The sequence below is a fragment of the Spinacia oleracea genome, chromosome 3 (genome assembly GCF_020520425.1).
Source record: "Spinacia oleracea cultivar Varoflay chromosome 3, BTI_SOV_V1, whole genome shotgun sequence".
Classification (NCBI taxonomy): Eukaryota; Viridiplantae; Streptophyta; class Magnoliopsida; order Caryophyllales; family Amaranthaceae; genus Spinacia; species Spinacia oleracea.
In genome coordinates, this window is record NC_079489.1 from 24,364,251 (window position 1) to 24,381,884 (window position 17,634).

At 34.8% G+C, this 17,634-nt stretch overlaps 1 protein-coding gene and 1 long non-coding RNA gene across 4 annotated transcripts; one reads left to right on the plus strand and one right to left on the minus strand.

Annotated features, from left to right (window-relative positions):
• The first annotated feature begins 2,330 nt into the window (after positions 1-2,330).
• Positions 2,331-6,630, plus strand: LOC110800387 (uncharacterized). Of its 3 annotated transcripts, none has more exons than XR_008930216.1 (7): positions 2,331-3,003; positions 3,074-3,197; positions 3,289-3,366; positions 3,501-3,597; positions 4,004-4,053; positions 4,187-4,676; positions 6,205-6,630. It is a non-coding gene; the product is annotated as an uncharacterized lncRNA (long non-coding RNA). The 3 variants fall into 3 exon arrangements; XR_008930215.1 differs by having other exon boundaries at positions 2,332-3,003; positions 3,099-3,197; XR_002536613.2 differs by lacking the exon at positions 2,331-3,003 and having other exon boundaries at positions 3,011-3,197.
• A 3,344-nt stretch (positions 6,631-9,974) lies between these two features.
• LOC110800392 (heavy metal-associated isoprenylated plant protein 33) lies at positions 9,975-12,808 on the minus strand. The gene is made up of 3 exons (XM_022005698.2): positions 12,412-12,808; positions 12,238-12,313; positions 9,975-11,990 (listed from the first exon to the last, which is right to left on the minus strand). The coding sequence occupies exons 1-3, from the start codon at positions 12,439-12,441 to the stop codon at positions 10,285-10,287; spliced, it is 1,812 nt and encodes a 603-aa protein (XP_021861390.2). The 5' UTR covers positions 12,442-12,808; the 3' UTR covers positions 9,975-10,284.
• Positions 12,809-17,634: the final 4,826 nt, after the last annotated feature.

The window sequence follows — 17,634 nt, forward strand, 5'->3', positions numbered from 1 at the left end:
AGCAATCAACACAAGTCACTGGTCTAGGCATGGGTTTAGCACTGCATCTAAGTCTGGTATGCTGCTAAACAATTGATGTGAGAGTTTTTATAATATCTTGAGGGAAGTGAGGGGAAAACCTATCTTACAGTTAATTGAATGGATAAGGAGGTATGTAATGCAAAGATTCAATGGAAAAAGGGAGGGATTGAAGAACTTTCAAGGTGTTATCATGCCATCTGTGGTTAAATGGTTCAGCAAGGATTGAAGCAAGTGCATAGCATGAGAATCAGACAAGCTGACCTACATGAGTTTGAGGTGGACCATGAGCTCGATACTTTTGTTGTGAACTTGGAAACTAAAGTTTGTGGATGCTATAGATGGAGTCTGATGGGAATCCCATGCTTGCATGCATTGGCATGTATCCAAACAAGGCGGCTAAACTACGAAGACTTCATCCACCCAACTTACCATGTTCAAACATATGCTAAGTCGTATGCCCCACCAACACCATACCCAAGTCCACTGCCTCCTCCTTACAAAAAAATGCCTGGTAGGCCAAGCACACTCAAGAGGAAAAAGGCAGCTGGAGAGGATGAGGAAAAGCAACTGGTCAAGAGGGCTAAAAGACATAACAAGTGCAGAAATTGTGGTGCTCTAGGGCATTACAAACCTAAGTGCCCAAAGGCTGGTCCAGCTCACACAGTGGCTGCTCAACCTTCACACCCTGCTGCAGAAGAGTTGTTGTCTTCACAGAATGCTCCTCCTCTCATTCAAAAGCAACTAGATTAGATAAGTTAGTTAATTAACTTATTGCTCTTCATAGTTAAGTCAGCAACTAATTGTGTGTAGTTAATGAATCCAAAGTGTATGCTAGTATTGTGCTCACAAAAGATTAGTCAACTTTGGTATATTTTGAGTCACCCTTTTTGTGAATGTAACTAATTTTGTTCATGCCAAACTGCAGAAGGAGAAGTAATATATTCAGGGCAATATTCATCTTATTTTAGTAAGATCTGTCATTTTTTTTTTCAATTTATCTTGTGAAATCAAAACCGAACAAGTTTAGCGGAAACGAGAACTTTAACAATGTCTTTGGCTATGTTTTTTTAAGTAAATGAACAAACTTTCCATTCATTAGAAACCATAATGGTTTGATTACAAACAAGCCATCACACCGAAAGGCAATACAACGGATAATTACCAACACCCTATCATCCTATTATCTACCCAAATAGCTTCATAGGGTGAAGCTCACTACATCAGACACAATTGCACATACACCGATCACCCCTATTAGATTATTTTGAACCAAATCAGATTTTATCAACCCCCATTCGTTCTTGGCACCATGAACCTTCAACATGACATTGTTCTTCTTCAACATTTCGACCTCTTCAACAAGCCTAGCCTTCTCTTGCTCAATACATGTCATTATGTTCCTCATAATGGCAAGATCAGTTGAAACCCTATGCTTTTCTGCTACTAGGACATTAGTAACATCCCTCTGCCAGTCAAGTATACCTTCATCAACCCAATCAAATTTATCGCAACCCCTTTGCCCGGTTTCGGGATTGTATAATTTGCAAGTCACGAACTTCCTTCCCGGATTTTCATGAGTCCACGCGGTCCTCTTTGCTATAGGATAACCACAACCACTTCAAATGTGCCATGGTCCTGCAATTCCATCAACAAAATAGAATCAATTCACAAAATTGGGGAAAAAACCCTAAGTTTCCTACATTAAAATTAGGCAAAATTAATGAACAAAACTTACCAAAAATTAGTGGTTGAGTGTCGAAAATCAATTAGTGTTGCATGAAGAACGAGGATGAAGCAAGAAGAGAGGAAAACAATTTGGTGGAGCGAGGATGAAGAACGAGGACGAAGAACAGAGAGAGAAAGGGAGGGAATTTGGGGTTTTATTTTGCCTCCAAAATGGGTTAAGTGATAAAAAGGGAGGGAAAGTGGGTGCCCTTAGTAAATCCGGCCAAGTCAAGGGGGAAAATAGCGAGTCAACACCTGAAAATGGAAAAGGCTGTGTTTTGCAAAAAAAAATTACTTTTAGGTTTGTTTTTGCAAAAAAAAATTATAAAAGGTTGTTTTTTGCAAAAAAAAATGGTTATAAAAGGTTGTTTTTGACAAATTTGTCAAAAATGGAGGAAGTATATGAAATAACAACACTTTATTTTATATTGCTGCTAAAAGAAGCAGTCTTCATTTTTCTTAAAATAATACAGCGCTTTTCTTTGAACGCTATGATTAGTAGCTATAGTAGTTTCTCAAAAAAAAATTTAAAATAAAAAAAAAAAAAAAAACCACAAAAATCTAAATTTCTTTTCCACGTTCTCCATCTCCTTCATTCTCCCACCACGACTTCCACAGTTAAGGAGCAAACTTCCAATCGAATTCAACCCAATCCAAGTTGACTCAAACCGTAATTTCCCAAATCCTAAATGACAGAGTTCCCTTCAATCAAAATCCAGAGCTTTTTCGTATTTTGAATTCTCCGACGAACATTTCTGGGCGGCGAAGTATTATCTGGAGTACATATTTCGTTGTTGTGTGTGGTTGAATTACCAAGTCAAAGCGTTTGAATCACTCTTAGGCCCTATTTGGTTCATTATTAGTAAAGGAAAGGAAGAGAAAAGAAAGGAAGGGAAAAGAAAGGAAAAGAAAGGAAGGGAAATAGATTTTATTTCCTGTGTTTGGTTTAGGGGAAAGAAATGAAGGGAAGAGAAGGGAAAGCTAAATGACAGCTTTTAATTTTCTCTTTCCTTCCGAATTCCTCCAATTTTGGAAGGAAAGGAAAGTGAAAATTTTGTAAAGGAGCTTTCCTTCCAATTCCTTTCATTTCCTCCCACTTCCCATATAATTATTTGTACCAAATACAGGAAACCTTATTTTACCTTTCCTTTCTTTTCTTTTCCTTCCAATTCCTCCCAACCAAATAAAGCCTTAGTCATCTTGAAATCTGCCAAAGATTTTCTCAAATGGGTTCACGATTCCAGTAAATTTTATCAGGTATCTCCCCCTTTTCTTGTATGGTTTTGTTGGGTTTATTTTTTTTAATTTTTTTAAATTTTCTATTAAGGGGTTGAATTGGATTTGGGTTTTAGCTGGGTAACACACACTATCCCTAAAGGCCTCCAACTTTTCGATTTGTAATGGATGGAGAAATGCCTGATTATTTGCTTGCGAAGAATTTGATCTTATAAGTAAGTGCAACATGTTCTTGATTCGGCTTGTGCAATTGCAACCTTGTAATCATATATTGATTTCTCACCCTAATATCTAATTGGTTTGTAGATAATTGGTGAATTATCAGTGGCAGGTGCAACATGTAAATCGATGGAATTTGTTGGATGCACTGTTGAAAGTTTGAGTGTATGATTTTTATTGTTTCTCTTTATATTTCGTTTAATTTGGAAGTTATATTGTCAAATTTTACAATATATTGCGTATTTCTGTTTGATGCTCTACAAATTCCTGAAGTCACAATTGTATTTGTGTGCTCTTAGATCGAAGATAGAATGATCCTTCGCAATATTGGTTGTTGAAGATGGAGGAAAGAATGGCATTGTTCCTGTTTATAGTACCACACAAAAATATCTTGAGGTTTGTGCATTATCTATTCACTATTTGCCAAAATATCAGCTACTTTTGAAGGAGTTTTATGGACATTCAGTCCTTCACTACAGCTTGGCGTATTATCTGAGAATACTTATGTTTATTTACCCATTTCTACTCCCTAATTCATATTACCCAGCGACCAGTTATGCATCTTGTTGTATTTAGCCCTTGAAGATACTCATTCTCTTCCACTACCGTGGCACATTTTTTTTCCTTAATTGATCTATCAGACTGCTCAATTATGAGTTGCTTAGAAATTGACATTCTTTCTGATATCATGATTTTTTCAGACTGTCAATAGTAAGCTAGAAAAATAAGTTCATGTTTCTTGATACATAGAACTATTTGGATTGAGTTGTTTGGTTACATAGGGTGGTTTGGTTTTATGCAGGACAAGACTTATATTCCCTATGAACCTATTTACAGTGATGATCAAGCGAGGTACTTATTGAATAATGATAAGGTTTTTGCCTATAGTATTACTGTTTATAGCATTGGCTTTTTAGAAATTTAGCTTTGTAATTAATAACATGAAGCCTTGGAGGTTTACAAAGATATCGTTTTTGATGTGTAGGATAATCTTTCTCGTGGGAACCGGCTTCTGTTAAGATTTAGATGTTTCTAGAACCAGGAAGACTTTAGTTTGTATATGTTGATCTGGGAGATGCTAATGTTGTATCCTTATCGTGACAGGCTATTGTTTATGTGCTATTATTCTTTCCTTTGGGTCTTTTCTATCAGAATTAGAGATAAATATAAGTTGGATTTAACAATATTATCTAGAATTTTGAAGATGTATTGTATTTTTCTTTGTTCAATTATGCTTAGACATTATGTGTTGTTACTAGTTATCTTAACTTTCTCATTTTGTCGTACTTTCATTATTGCAATGTTCCGAGTTATGATCAAGAAAAAAATGATGAAGTTAGAGCTCAATGGACGCGTCATGTTCTTCTCGTGGGAGATTTTCAATGGCTTTCTTTAATGTTGGAGTTTGATGTTGGTCCTCTTTCTTGAAGTAGTGATCAGTTGGAAAAGCAAATATTTGTTTGTTGTTGCTTATGGTAGGTTCCACTACTTCTGCTTGTTGTTTTCTGTTTGATTTGCTACTTTGAATTCAGCAAACCTTGAGTTTTTAGCAATGGTAAAGGTTTCACTCTTGTCTTTATTTAGATCTGTGATAAATCGTAGTTACTTTGAATTTCTGTCAAAGAAATTTGTGTTGGACACTTGATAATTTCAGATGCTTGACATTTTTGTTTGGTTGTGGAGACAATGAGACATGCTAGTTATAGGTCTATACATGTACTTGTGTATTACTAAAACAAACAGAAGTAGCAGTACTAGTAAGTTCAAAATTATAATCTCACCAAGTGTTTAGAGCATATAAAGAAAAGGTAACGTGAGAAAATTTAGGAACATCAGCAAAAGTTAAGTAAATTACCTTTCTGATTTCAATCAAGTCATGTATATATTTCCGAAACGAATAATAGAAGACCATAGGTGAGAATCTGTCACCTAATTATAAACAGATTGCATGAACTACAAGCTTTTCCAAATAGCATTGGTAGTAAAAAAAAATTGTAGTCATGCATGCAAAAGCAGTAGAGATTGAACATACTCTCACCTGATAATTCTGCAATGGTAGATGATTTTACATATCCTTGCCTGATAATTCTGCACAAATTATCAGGTGTTCAGCACATGTAGAAATTATGCAATAGTAGACGATGTATATGTCTACTTCTTTAGAACTCAGTTACTACGCATTCAACATGGCTTATGCCTGAAGAAAACAAATGGCTAATCACCTGTTGGCCGTGTACAGACATTGTAGAATCAAAAGTTTCACTTTTCTTTACATTAATAGAAGTGAAAGCTCCAGTCTTTACCTAACCTGTTTTCAGTTCTGCATATATAAGAGTCCTTGTCTAGGTACATAACAGAAGTCTGCATGTGGTTTGGTGTGTTGTAATATGTGTTCTAATTTTAAGTGGTTCATGTTTAAACTCGTGTGGACTTGTTGGATTTGTTTTTCCAAAAATAACAGTTATTGTGAAACGATCATGGTTGTCTGCTTGTCTCCTTTCTTTTCATCCCACATGGTATTTGAAAAAAATTCCAGTGTATTGTTTATTACTCACACCAATATAAAAACCTGAGGATATCAAACATTGATTCACTTTCTTCATTGTGAACTGTAGTAAGTGATAAAACCAAAGAACCCGATATGCAACCTGTCACCCCCTTCCTAAAGAACATATATCCTTCACTCTCTTCCTTCCCTTTTCCTCAAAATTTCCTCATCCAATCGCACTGTTAATGTATCTTCTTGACAAATCCACTTACTTTAATTAGTTGCCCATTTTCTTTTGTATCCTACAATTGTGTCTGTTATATATTGACATGAGGAGATTTCTTTTTTGTTAAAATTATTGTTCTTCATGTATCCTCTGTTGTGTACTTGTGTTGTATCTTGGATAGTTAGGTAGATGTTTCGCTGCTAGAACTTTGATATAAGCCATTTTGACTCAAACACCAGTGAACTTGTCCTCCTATATATTAACTCAGCTTTCTTGAATTTGCATTCAGATTCAAGCTCCAATGTTTGCATTGAAGACATGTACATATGAAATGGTGAGTGGATGGAATAGCCATAAAGAGTGGAAGGAATGATTACGGAATTGTCTTTGGTCGCCCTAGCTCTAACATCACCATACGAAGGATAACTGGATCATCAAAATTTATTGGCATTGCTATTGGTTATGGGATGTGTGGCGGTGTAGAGAATGTGTTGGTAGCCCTAGTTCTAACATATTAACCTTTTCAAATGACAACATTCTAATTTTAGTGTGTGGATTTGAAATTAAAAGAAGTACTATATGATAGGGATACATCTTTTCTGTTTCTAGTGTGTATTTTTGTAGTGTATTCAATTTAGGCATATATGATCTTAAGTTTTATTAGACATCGAGACGTTTATTTGATCTATGATAGAAATGAAATTGGATATATATATATATATTCTTTTTCTGTTTTTTGTGGGGGGAACCCTATATATTTGACTCTTAATACAGGCTATAAAATGTATTTATTATTTTATTACAGGTATTTGATGATTAAACATTAAAACTAAAAAGATTCCGACAAAAATTAAAAATCGCCTGTAATACCAGCGTGTTTTAGTTAAAACGCTACTAATTAATTTAAATTAAATTAATTGTTGGGTGCACAAAATTTTCCGCTATATAACAGAGCTTTAATAGCGCTTGTATATTGAAGGTTGCTAAATGAGGCAAGACTAACATCGCTTTTAAAAGCGCTGATATTATTAAAAGTGTTGTTAATTAGCAGTGCTCTTAAAATAATATCATTGAAAAGCGTTATTAAAAGCTTATTGTGGCGTAGCATTCAGCGAATTCGAGTGGATACTGACTCAACTTCTCTTGTTTCGTGCTTGCGGAGGGACTATGTTGTTGACATTTCCATAACGGGAATCATTAAGGAAATCAAGGTTTACGGAAAGTCTTTTCAACCGTGTTCGATCTTGAAAGTTCCAAGGGAAGAGGTTAATCAAGCGCACAATATTGTTAAAAATGTAGAATTTTAGGTTGTAATTAATTTTCTTATGTTGTAGGTTTTGTCAACAAAAAAAAGTTATTGTAGTTTTATCTTTCTTTTGTATCTTTACATGATGATAAAAAAAATTCGGAAGTTCTCTTTCGTCGTGATAACGGTTCAATAATTCATTATATTCAAAGAGAACGCAATTTAGAAGGTGGACCATGGTGCACATAGAGCATGGTGCACCTTAAGAACATTAGTATACAATTAAAAGAACATCTGGTCGTAAAAAGAACATGGACATATATTTTTTTTATTTTTAATAAATTGTGATTTTTTATAATAAAAAAGTAAAACATGATATTGCATGTTTTGCCGTAGTATCATATTCTTTTGTTTATGCACATGTGTTCTTTTGATGCATGGTCCATAGTCCACGAATTGTCAAAGAGAACCTAAATTAATCCTCGAGTGATGAGTAAATTTGTCCAACTCTTAAAATTAAATCATAAATTCAGAATAGGTAAACATGATATGAGAATATTTTAATAAGTAAACATATGCCACATCACTAAAGGTTCTTTCATAAAAATCGGTGTCTTATGAAGTTGATTTCTCTTCCCACTGTATTGTTTTCTACTCCTATTTCTACTATGGAGTTGCCCAAGTTGTACTAAGTGGGTTTTTGACTCGAAATTCAATTTCTATTGTGACAATCTATTTCTCTAAATGAGCAGAAAATAGTATTGGGTTGTACGGACTACGGTGCACATATTAGGATAGAACATATACATGTTCTTTCCGGAGAAATAAATGGTCATTGTTGTAAGTTAGAACACATACACCTATATTGAAAGTTGAACGGGTTATTACCAATTGAGGTTAGCATGAGTGTTTAAGGACCTTTTGCCTTGATCAAGATCTCGGGTTCGAGCATTGGGTATGCAAAAAATCTCAATTGGGAGGTATCACTACAAGAATTTGTATCTTTAACGACAACCTAATTACGACGAGTCAAAAATCCCGTCGCAAAAGCCTTTTACGACGGGGCAAACAACCAAACAATGACAGGAATAGCCGTCGCAAATGTCTTTTACGACGGGTTTACGATGGATTTACGACGGGATTTCTATTAACGACGGCCCCCTTTTATGACGGGTTCGCGACAGGAAATCCCGTCGTTAATCAATGATTATTGGCCTTTCGCGACGGGATTTCCCGTCGTTAATAATACAATTTCTTGTAGTGTATGCTGCCCACCGAGGTATCCATGCAAACTCCCGCGGGAGATTAGTCCACTCGTCGAAGGCGGTGAGAACTCCTCGTAGTAGAACCAAAAAAAAGTTAATCGGGTTATGAATGCACTAAACTTCGGCTCATACATTGAAATTTGGTAGGTTTTTCTATAGAGTGCTCATACCCTCCATTAAAGCCATAATAAAAACCATGTTGGCTAACACTTGTAGGATTTAATTGTCTATTGCATAAACTCTCATGTGTAGATCATACTATTGAGCTAAAGCTCAAAATTTAATAGACAATTAGAGTGGTGTTTAAGTAAGCTGAGGCAGGCATAGAGTAAGCTTCTTGACAAACACAATCGATGTGCTCAATTATTTGATGCACGAAGGACTTATCGAACATTCGAACCATTCGCGCTCTTTGAACCCAAATCGAATACTTGAATTAGGGTTAGTCTAGCTAGGTCACTTGCAAATGTATTTAGTGGTTGCAATTTAAATGAAACCCAACTACCCAAGGTCCGGGCACTAAATTTTTCGTGGATTCCTTGATGACTCTTTATGTTCGTGGATGCAATTTTTATTTAAGGAGCCAATATAAACTTCTTTAGAGATCAACTAAACTAATTGACCATGCATGTTTTAAAACCTAATTATCAGTATATTAGAAAATATTTTCATGAACTAATAATTTACTACGTACTTCATACTTAATAATTCCGAATCGATCGAGCATATAGGAATAATGAATAAGGATGATCATATCCCATGGCCCGTGGGACGTACATAAATTTATAATTTAAAAGTGCATGTATTAGTAATTTAGTAGTAGTAGTAGTCAATAGTATCTGGCTAGGCTTAACACCAACTTTGGAATAGATTGGTTTGATTTACCTAAAACACTTTAGCTAAAAGAAGATAGTGGGACATGGGGCCATTAATCCACTTTCGCGCAACTTATGGATTGAGACCCTACCCACATTTTTATTATTCAATAAATAAACCCACCATAATAATCCTATATAATAATAATGTTCAATTACAATAATGAATGGAAACTACGTAGATAGTGAAATCCCCCATATATATCAATATCATTATTATGATAAAGATATCTCACATGGACCATCCAAAACAAGTTAAAGCTAGCTACAAAACCACACTGTATTGGTGAAAACATGATGGTAGCTGCCAAATACGGACTACTCCACAAACTCCGTAGTTATGTAGTTTAGCTGGTTAAAATTTTGAGATGGTGACGATCAAATTTCATCTGCATTATTATTATTCCATATCTTTAGAAAGATCGGTAATAACGTTATTACCTCATGGTTATTGTTTTGAAATGTTAGTAGATCGAATTTCATCTTTTAAAAATATCGCAAATAACATTACTCCGTACAATAAATAGCATATGAATTGGAGAGAAAAAGAAGGTCCATTTTATTAAGACAATGGGTGTTTTTTCTTCAAACATTTTATAAACACATATAAACATCTCACTGAACGAGGACACTGTCCCCTTCTCATTCTCTCCTAAAAGTTTACATTATCATCTTCACTAGAAACTTGTTTGCTTTTTATATAAATTATATCTATATATATTATATAAACGTTACCCTTCCTCTATGATAATTGAAATCCTGAAAATTAAAAAAAAAAACTTAGGACTATAAATAACCAGTAAAATTAACAAGTAAAATTATGGAAAATTTAGCTAAAGATTAAGGCCTTTTTTTTTCTTGCATGATATATGGGAAATTGTTTTGGATCAAAGTTATCAAGATTGTGCACCCCCTTTGAGCAGAACTACCCTTGTGCACCGAGATTTCATGACCAAACAAGGAAGTATAGTAGCTTTATCACATTACATTACATTGCAACTTGAAGAGGTGTTCTCATCACTGAAGTAGTGAGTGTATGGGTCCGCTGGTGGTGGGTAAGGGGGCATATAATGCATTGCCGGTGGTGGTCGGGCATACATCATGGGCTGAAACCGCTCGTTCCCATTGGCTCGTTGTTGGTTCATCATCATTTGGGCTAACATTTGCTGGTGGTACGGGTTACCGGGGTTGGGGCCCATCATTTCCGGCGGTGGGCCCCCATGGAAGTAGGTGGGTCCGACGTTAGCCGTGGTGCCAGCTGGTAGTCCTTGGACGGCCGGAATTGAGCCCATAGGGCCCATTTGCATGTTAGCCATTTGGGCTAAGGGTGGCATATGGCCCATGTTGGGGGCACCACCCACATGATGAGCAGGCATGCCCCCCATACCATGATTGAACCCTGCATTTGGATTATTATTCATTCCGTTTCCTCCCATGCCATGATGATTAGGTGGTAAACCTCCATCATTCATCCCACCACCACCTTTCTTCGCCCCACCATTCATCATCATCATATTTCCACCACCACCTCCTCCACCGCCCCCACCTTGCTGCTGCCCACTATTACCATTTTTGCCACCATTTTTAGAATCACTAGGCAAGGGACCACCTCCTTGTTTACCACCACCACCACCACCACCCCCTTGTTTACCACCTCCTTGATTTTGATTATTATTTCCTCCATTGTTTCCATTACCTCCCCCCTTTTTACCCCCATTCACCTGAACTGGAACATTACCTCCTCCTCCTCCACCTCCACCACCCTTTTTACCGTTATTATTACCGCCGCCGCCTCCACCTCCGCCACCACCTCCTCCGCCACCCCCGCCACCATTATTACTAGCAGCAGCGGCCTTCGCCTGAGCAATGGCATTCATGAGATGAGGATTCATCATCCCACCACCATTACCCCCGCCATTTGCCGCCTTCGCCTGAGCAATAGCATTCATCAACTGAGGATTCATCATCCCACCACCGGGACCACCGGGACCATTCATCATCATATTCGGCGGTGGTCCACCGCCACCGCCTCCACCTCCACCACCCAAACTCATGGGCTTCATCTTCCCCGCATCCTCAAATTCATCATCAAACTCATCATCATCTGTAAAGTCATCATCATCATAATCATCATCATCGTCAAACTCGTCATCATCCAAGTCATCTTCAAGAGGCGGCACAAACTTCACAGCCTTCCCGCCACCAGGCGGAGGCTGTGGCTGTTGCTGGTGATTATCTTTCATCGGCGGCATCTTCATCCCCTGAAATTGAGGCGCCATTTTCAGATCTCCCATCCCAAGCCCTTTCATTTGTTGCTGCAATTGTTGCAACTGTTGCTGCTGCATTTGCTGCAACTGTTGTGGACTTGGTTGCGGTGGCCCACCTCCTCCGCCTCCACCACCTCCTCCTTTCGGTTGATTTTGAGGAGCCCCACCACCACCACCACCGCCACCCTTTATGTTCTGATTCTTGTTTTGATTTTGGTTTTGATTGGGATTATTACCGCCTTTGCCGCCATTATCAGCGTTTTTCAACGGATTTTGCTGGTTGTTATTGTTTGGTTTGGGAGCTCCCCAAAGTTCTGCATGTTTACCCGACTTGTTAAGCTTCTTGATGAGAGTGGTTGGGTCAACATTTCCAGAAACCGTCACTTTCCCTTGCTCTGCATCTACGCTTAACTTATATACCCCTGTTTCAAATAAAATCAATTAAATCAACAAATATACTTGGGTAATTAAAATTAATTAATAAGTCTCTCCGTTGGTCCATAATTAATAGTCGAGTTGATAGTGTAAATTGAAATTAAACTAGTAACGTGACATCTACATCCGGACTGCGACACCGAGTGAGTAATAACTAGAGAATTGAGAGGCAAGAAAAGAATAAAGTAAAAAAAAGAAAGGAATTTAAGAAGAATTAACGAGACCAAAATATACCTTCAATTTTCTGCAAGATTTTCTTAACTTTTTGCTTACAACCATCACAATGTATATTCACTTTAAGAACACAAGTCTGAAATCCAACAAAAACCCATTAAAATTAGTCTCAAAAGGTAACAAAAAAAATGATTGCTATAATCTGAAAATCAAAATAATGAGTATTATTTTAACCTGAATTTTCAAGAACTCTTCTTTGCTCATCTTTGCTTGTTCTTAAATTTGGTAAATAGATCTGCTGCAAATAACAGAATTTAAGAAGTAAAATAGAAACGAAATGGGAAAATGTGCTGTACTGTTCACACTAAAATGAGAGGAAACAAATGAGGTTTTGTTGGTTTTTGGAGAGAGAAAGTGATAGAGAGAGAAACAGAAAGGGAAAGGGTGGTTAGTTCTGAAGAAGGTGGGTGGACATTAAAACTTGTTTCTGATTAAACACTGCTACTTCCTCTATTTCAGAGTTAGAAAGAGAAAGTTTTTAGAGAGAGAAAGAAACACACACAATGGGAGGTGAAGCAGAAGCAGTAGGACTGGTCCAAACAAAGAGCTTCCCCTCTTCTCTAACAAGTTATTTATTCATTTATTTTTGAAAAAAAATAATCTTTTTATTTTAATTATTTTTTTAAGTATTATTTTTTGAGAAAAAAATGAGTAGTGTGTGAGAGTTAATGAGTTGAAGCATGTGAGTGTGTTCTCAATTTGGCTTGGCTCATAAGTCATAAGCTAAAGAGATTAAAGTTGGCGCCTTGTTTTTTAATTTTAGCCCTTTTTTATTTTTGTTTTTATTTTTATGTCACACTTAAGTGTGTTGACTGTTACAAGATCTTCTGTGATGTGGAAATTTAATTTGCACTATGATGAGGTATCTTTTGATTTGATTTTAATTCCTACTGTATTTTCTTTTCAATTCCATTCTAATAGGGATGAACTACAATTGTGGGAAACTATTACTACTAGTACGATAAATAGTCGGTAAAAAGTTATGTTGGGAGAGTTTTACAAGTTGTGTTTCATGGAATATCATTTAATTGATTATAGGAATTCTAAGAAGTAACCTAAGAAGGTGTTAGGTAATCTATCTTCTCTTTTAATAGGATGTATGGCTTGCTTTCATATATAAACTACACGTCTACACCATGTATGGTCTACGATATTACTTTCTATTATGACCGTTAAGTACGTGTTCCTAAATCTCATCAAGCTTAAGTTCAAAGTCGATAACATGCCACACTTTAAGAACTCATATTTTTAAGTTTTTGTCTTAGTTATGCGATTTACAGAGTTTTGATGAATGGAAACAGTATATACTCATATAGTCATATATGGCAACAGAGGTCTATGAAAAGATCACGACCAAAAGCCATTTAACAGGGTGGTCATCTGATGAGGAAACGACAATTGTAATTTTAAAATTGAGGGGAAAAAGTTAATGTATATTTTAGAGTCTAATACAAAAAGAACAAACGGAAATTCAGGGAAGGGTTTATTAAATAGTTCAGAATCTATGTAATAGTCGTTATAAAACTGTACAAAAAATCATTAACAAACGGCATCTAATGCAATATACCCGTCAAGGCGCCAAACAGTTATCCGTTAAAGTAATCAATCTTTTGTTTTGTTTTTTACTAGTATAACGCGCTAACCTATACTTTCTCCTTCCTTTTTTAGACGACGCAATTTTTTATCCCGTTTATCAATGCAATATTTCAACCATTAATATCTATTATTAATGGATAAATTTATAAAAGTTGATATTATAAATCTATACAATGAGGCCATTATAACAAAACCCAACATGATGATATTTTTTCTTAATTATAAATTATAAATTTATAGTCAAAGTATATTATATGAATATGCCGAAAATCAAATTGTTTCATCTAAAAAAGCAAAAAAAAAAATATAATGTAAAAGTGCTAAACATATTTTTGAAGGTTGTCCATCTTTATCAACTGTAACCTCGCAAATGACTGAAATGTCTCAAACGTATCCATCAATCTTTTTTTCCCTATTGTATACCCCTTCGCAAATATCCTTTCTGCAACCATAAACCACCATCATCTAAATCGACCACCACAACTATCTATGCTCCGCCGTCCACCGACACCTCCTATAGTCCTATATATATCTAAATCAACCACCACGGTTATCTATATTCCACCATCCACCGACATGTACACCTCCTATAGTCAAGTTATGCCAATTATAAATTTATAATGAATGTTAAAAAAAAAAAAAAATTACACAAGCTAAAACGACCAGAATTAAAAATTAAAGACTAAATTGAAATTACCAGTATGAACTTTACTAACTCTTACACTTTTACACGTGAGAAAATTACATAAACTTAGTATCGTCTTGAATGAGGATTCTGGGCTGCTATAAGCGTACAACGTTTGCCATCGGACACACCACTTTGAAAAACAAACGTTACGGCTCTGTTCCCTTCATCTTATTTTAACTTATTTCAGGTCTAATAAGATAAGATAATATAAAATAAGATAAAATAAAAGTCAATAAGATAAGATAAGATAAGATAATATAAGATAAGTTCAGGTTAATAAGATAAGATAAGATAAGATAATTTCATGGTCAATAAGATAAGATAAGGTAAATATTACATAAGGTAATACTATAAGTTCCAATAAGATAAAATAAGGGTCAATAAGATAAGATAAGATAAGGGTCAATAAGATAAGATAAGATAAGGGTCAATAATTTCAGATAAAATAAGATAAGTTCAGGGCCAATAAGATAAGATAAGATAAGTCAAATTCAGGGGAAGAGAACACTACCTACATTTGTTTTCCGATAACCATGGCGATGGGACTGCAATTCCTTGTTGATAGAGTCCAACCTAGTTGGTTTGTATCACTTGGTTTAGCTTAAGTTGTAATGTTTTGCTTTATTAATATATTCTCTCTTGCTTAGCAAAAAAAAAAAAAGGTCGAAGATCAACAAAATCCCCAATCTATTACATTACATTAAAAAAGACACCAAGAAGTACACGTGTCACATTCTGGTGAAAAAATTTCGCGCCAAATTTTTTTCCTTTTTTTCATTCATGTATTACTTCAATAACTTTTTATGAAAAAGATTCATTATATTTGACTAAGTCTTTATTAATATTTTGAAAATCTGTCAAATCTTTTGTACCCTCCATACTACTTTATTTTCGAACAATTCTTTGTTACTCAATATTTTATAAAAAATTATCAAATTATAATTTTATAATATCCGTGAATGCACGGAATTTAATCTAGTTTGAAACCTAAATCTTGATCTAAACTTTTATACCGATGAGTGTAACGACCTCGAACACTAGACGACGGCGTTTAGAATGGCCTCGGGAAATCAAATGTGAGAAAAAGTACCTCTCCAAAAAAGTACCTCTCCATAGAGAACCCGGGAAATCAAATATGAGAAAAAGTACCTCTCCATCTTTAACTACACATTACAAAATTTATAAAATATTAATATTTTAAAAATATATATTAAGAAGAAGCCAACAATATATTATATATTAATATTTGTTTTCATATACTAGAAATAAAACAGGGTCAAAGTGAATTATGTGAATAGTACAAAAAGTCAAAACGGTGCGAGTATTTCGGGACGGAGGGAGTACCAACAAAACAGTCATCTATTAAACTTATTGCTTTTTTATTTTGTTTTATAGTATTACGCGCTTACTTTTAGATTCAGTAACTGAAAAGTTCGTCTGAAAATAGTTTATCTTTTATCAAAGAAAATTTTGGTATTTACTACCTTTAAAAAACACTAATTTTGTATCTACTACCTTGTGAAATTTTTATTTTAAATTACTATCTTAAACTTCCAACTTTTTTTTAATATACTACCACTTTACATTTTTCTCATTTTAAAATTAAGATTTCTCCTTCGTTTCTTAATCGTTTAAAGTGATTTAAAGTTCATTATTTTCCTTTTCCATTAGAGATTTCATTGAAAATGACATTTTAAAACAATTCGTATGATAAATTCATAAATATTTTAAAATTTTACAAATAATATTTAATTCTTTTTACCTTTTACAAAATGTTTAAAGCAAGATCCCTACAAAATTCTTACACATAAATGAGAAGAATGGATTTTGAATCACTTAAAATTATTAAGAAACGAAAGAGATATCTCAATTTTAAAATGAGAAAACTGTAAAGTGGTAGTAAAAACAAAAAAAATTGAAACTTTAGGTAGTAATTTAAAATAAAATTTTCATAAGGTAGTAAATATCAAAAAATCTTTTATCAAATGTACCATCAAAAATTAATGAATTATCTCCAACACATCTCTTAAGCAACCATCAACCACCATAACCATCTATGCTTCCACTATACCAATTGTCTGTTGGTTCAGTGGTGATTGTGGCTGAACTTTGTAGAAAGGACCCCGTGTTCGATCCCCCGCAACAACAATTGGGAGGGGACTGGAACCTATCTACTCAGAATTTGGCCCAAATCCGAATTAGCCCTAAAGTGAACCGGGTGGTACACCAAAAAAAAAATTTGCTGGGTGCGATCGATATAGGCATGCGAAGTATTTAGTAAAAATATATATGATACAACCATGTAATCTTCTTTTTGTTCTAAGGTACGCGTAGCATGCACAGAGAGCTGATAAACTACGACCCTGGTGCCACACCATCAATAGGATTATTAAAAATGGAGGAGATATGAAACTTCTAAAACAAAATCCTTAGGATGAGACTAGGAACGATAGCACAACCAAAGAATGAGGATGTTAATGTTAGGGACACTTAAATCAATCAAGTTAGAAACATACCCCATAAGGCCATAACATAGTATTTGTTGAACATAACACATGTTTATCAGTCTAAGGAGTGCAAGTAATACTAGTGCAAGTAATGATTTCCCTAAATGAAGTTACAGCTACTGATGCAACTCAACAATAATCTAAGATTTTATTATTTTTTCGCAAAATATAAATGAAATTTATAATTAAAGTAGTGAGTATTCCACTACACTACACTTCCAAAACGAGTGAATGAAATCAAATCTCCCTTGTGGGCTATGTCAGATTCATCATCCACAATTCATAGCCTACATTTAATTTACCATATTCTTACTATTTTTTCATTTTTTTTTATGTAAGCTTTTAATAAAAAAAAATAATGTTAAATGAATAACACAAATAGTTTTTAATTAAATATCCCTAGACAGTCCCCACACACTTCATACCATCTTTGTTATTGCATTACTGCAGTCCTCATGTGTTTCTGGGTAATGAATTTAAGTCTGTGATTGCAGCTTTGTATATATTTAGCCAATTTAGGAACCAAATTTTGCATTATTATGAAATTTATTTAATGGAAAATATTATTGAAAATAGAAAAATGTTGAATAAATTGTAGCGAGTATT

Excerpts from the sequence above, each read along its gene's own strand:
- LOC110800392 (XM_022005698.2), bottom strand. The coding sequence starts at position 12,441 with ATGAGCAAAGAAGAGTTCTTGAAAATTCAG. Across the intron at positions 12,314-12,411 it reads AAGAGTTCTTGAAAATTCAG|ACTTGTGTTCTTAAAGTGAA; the intron begins GTTAAAATAATA and ends GTTGGATTTCAG. Across the intron at positions 11,991-12,237 it reads AATCTTGCAGAAAATTGAAG|GGGTATATAAGTTAAGCGTA; the intron begins GTATATTTTGGT and ends TATTTGAAACAG.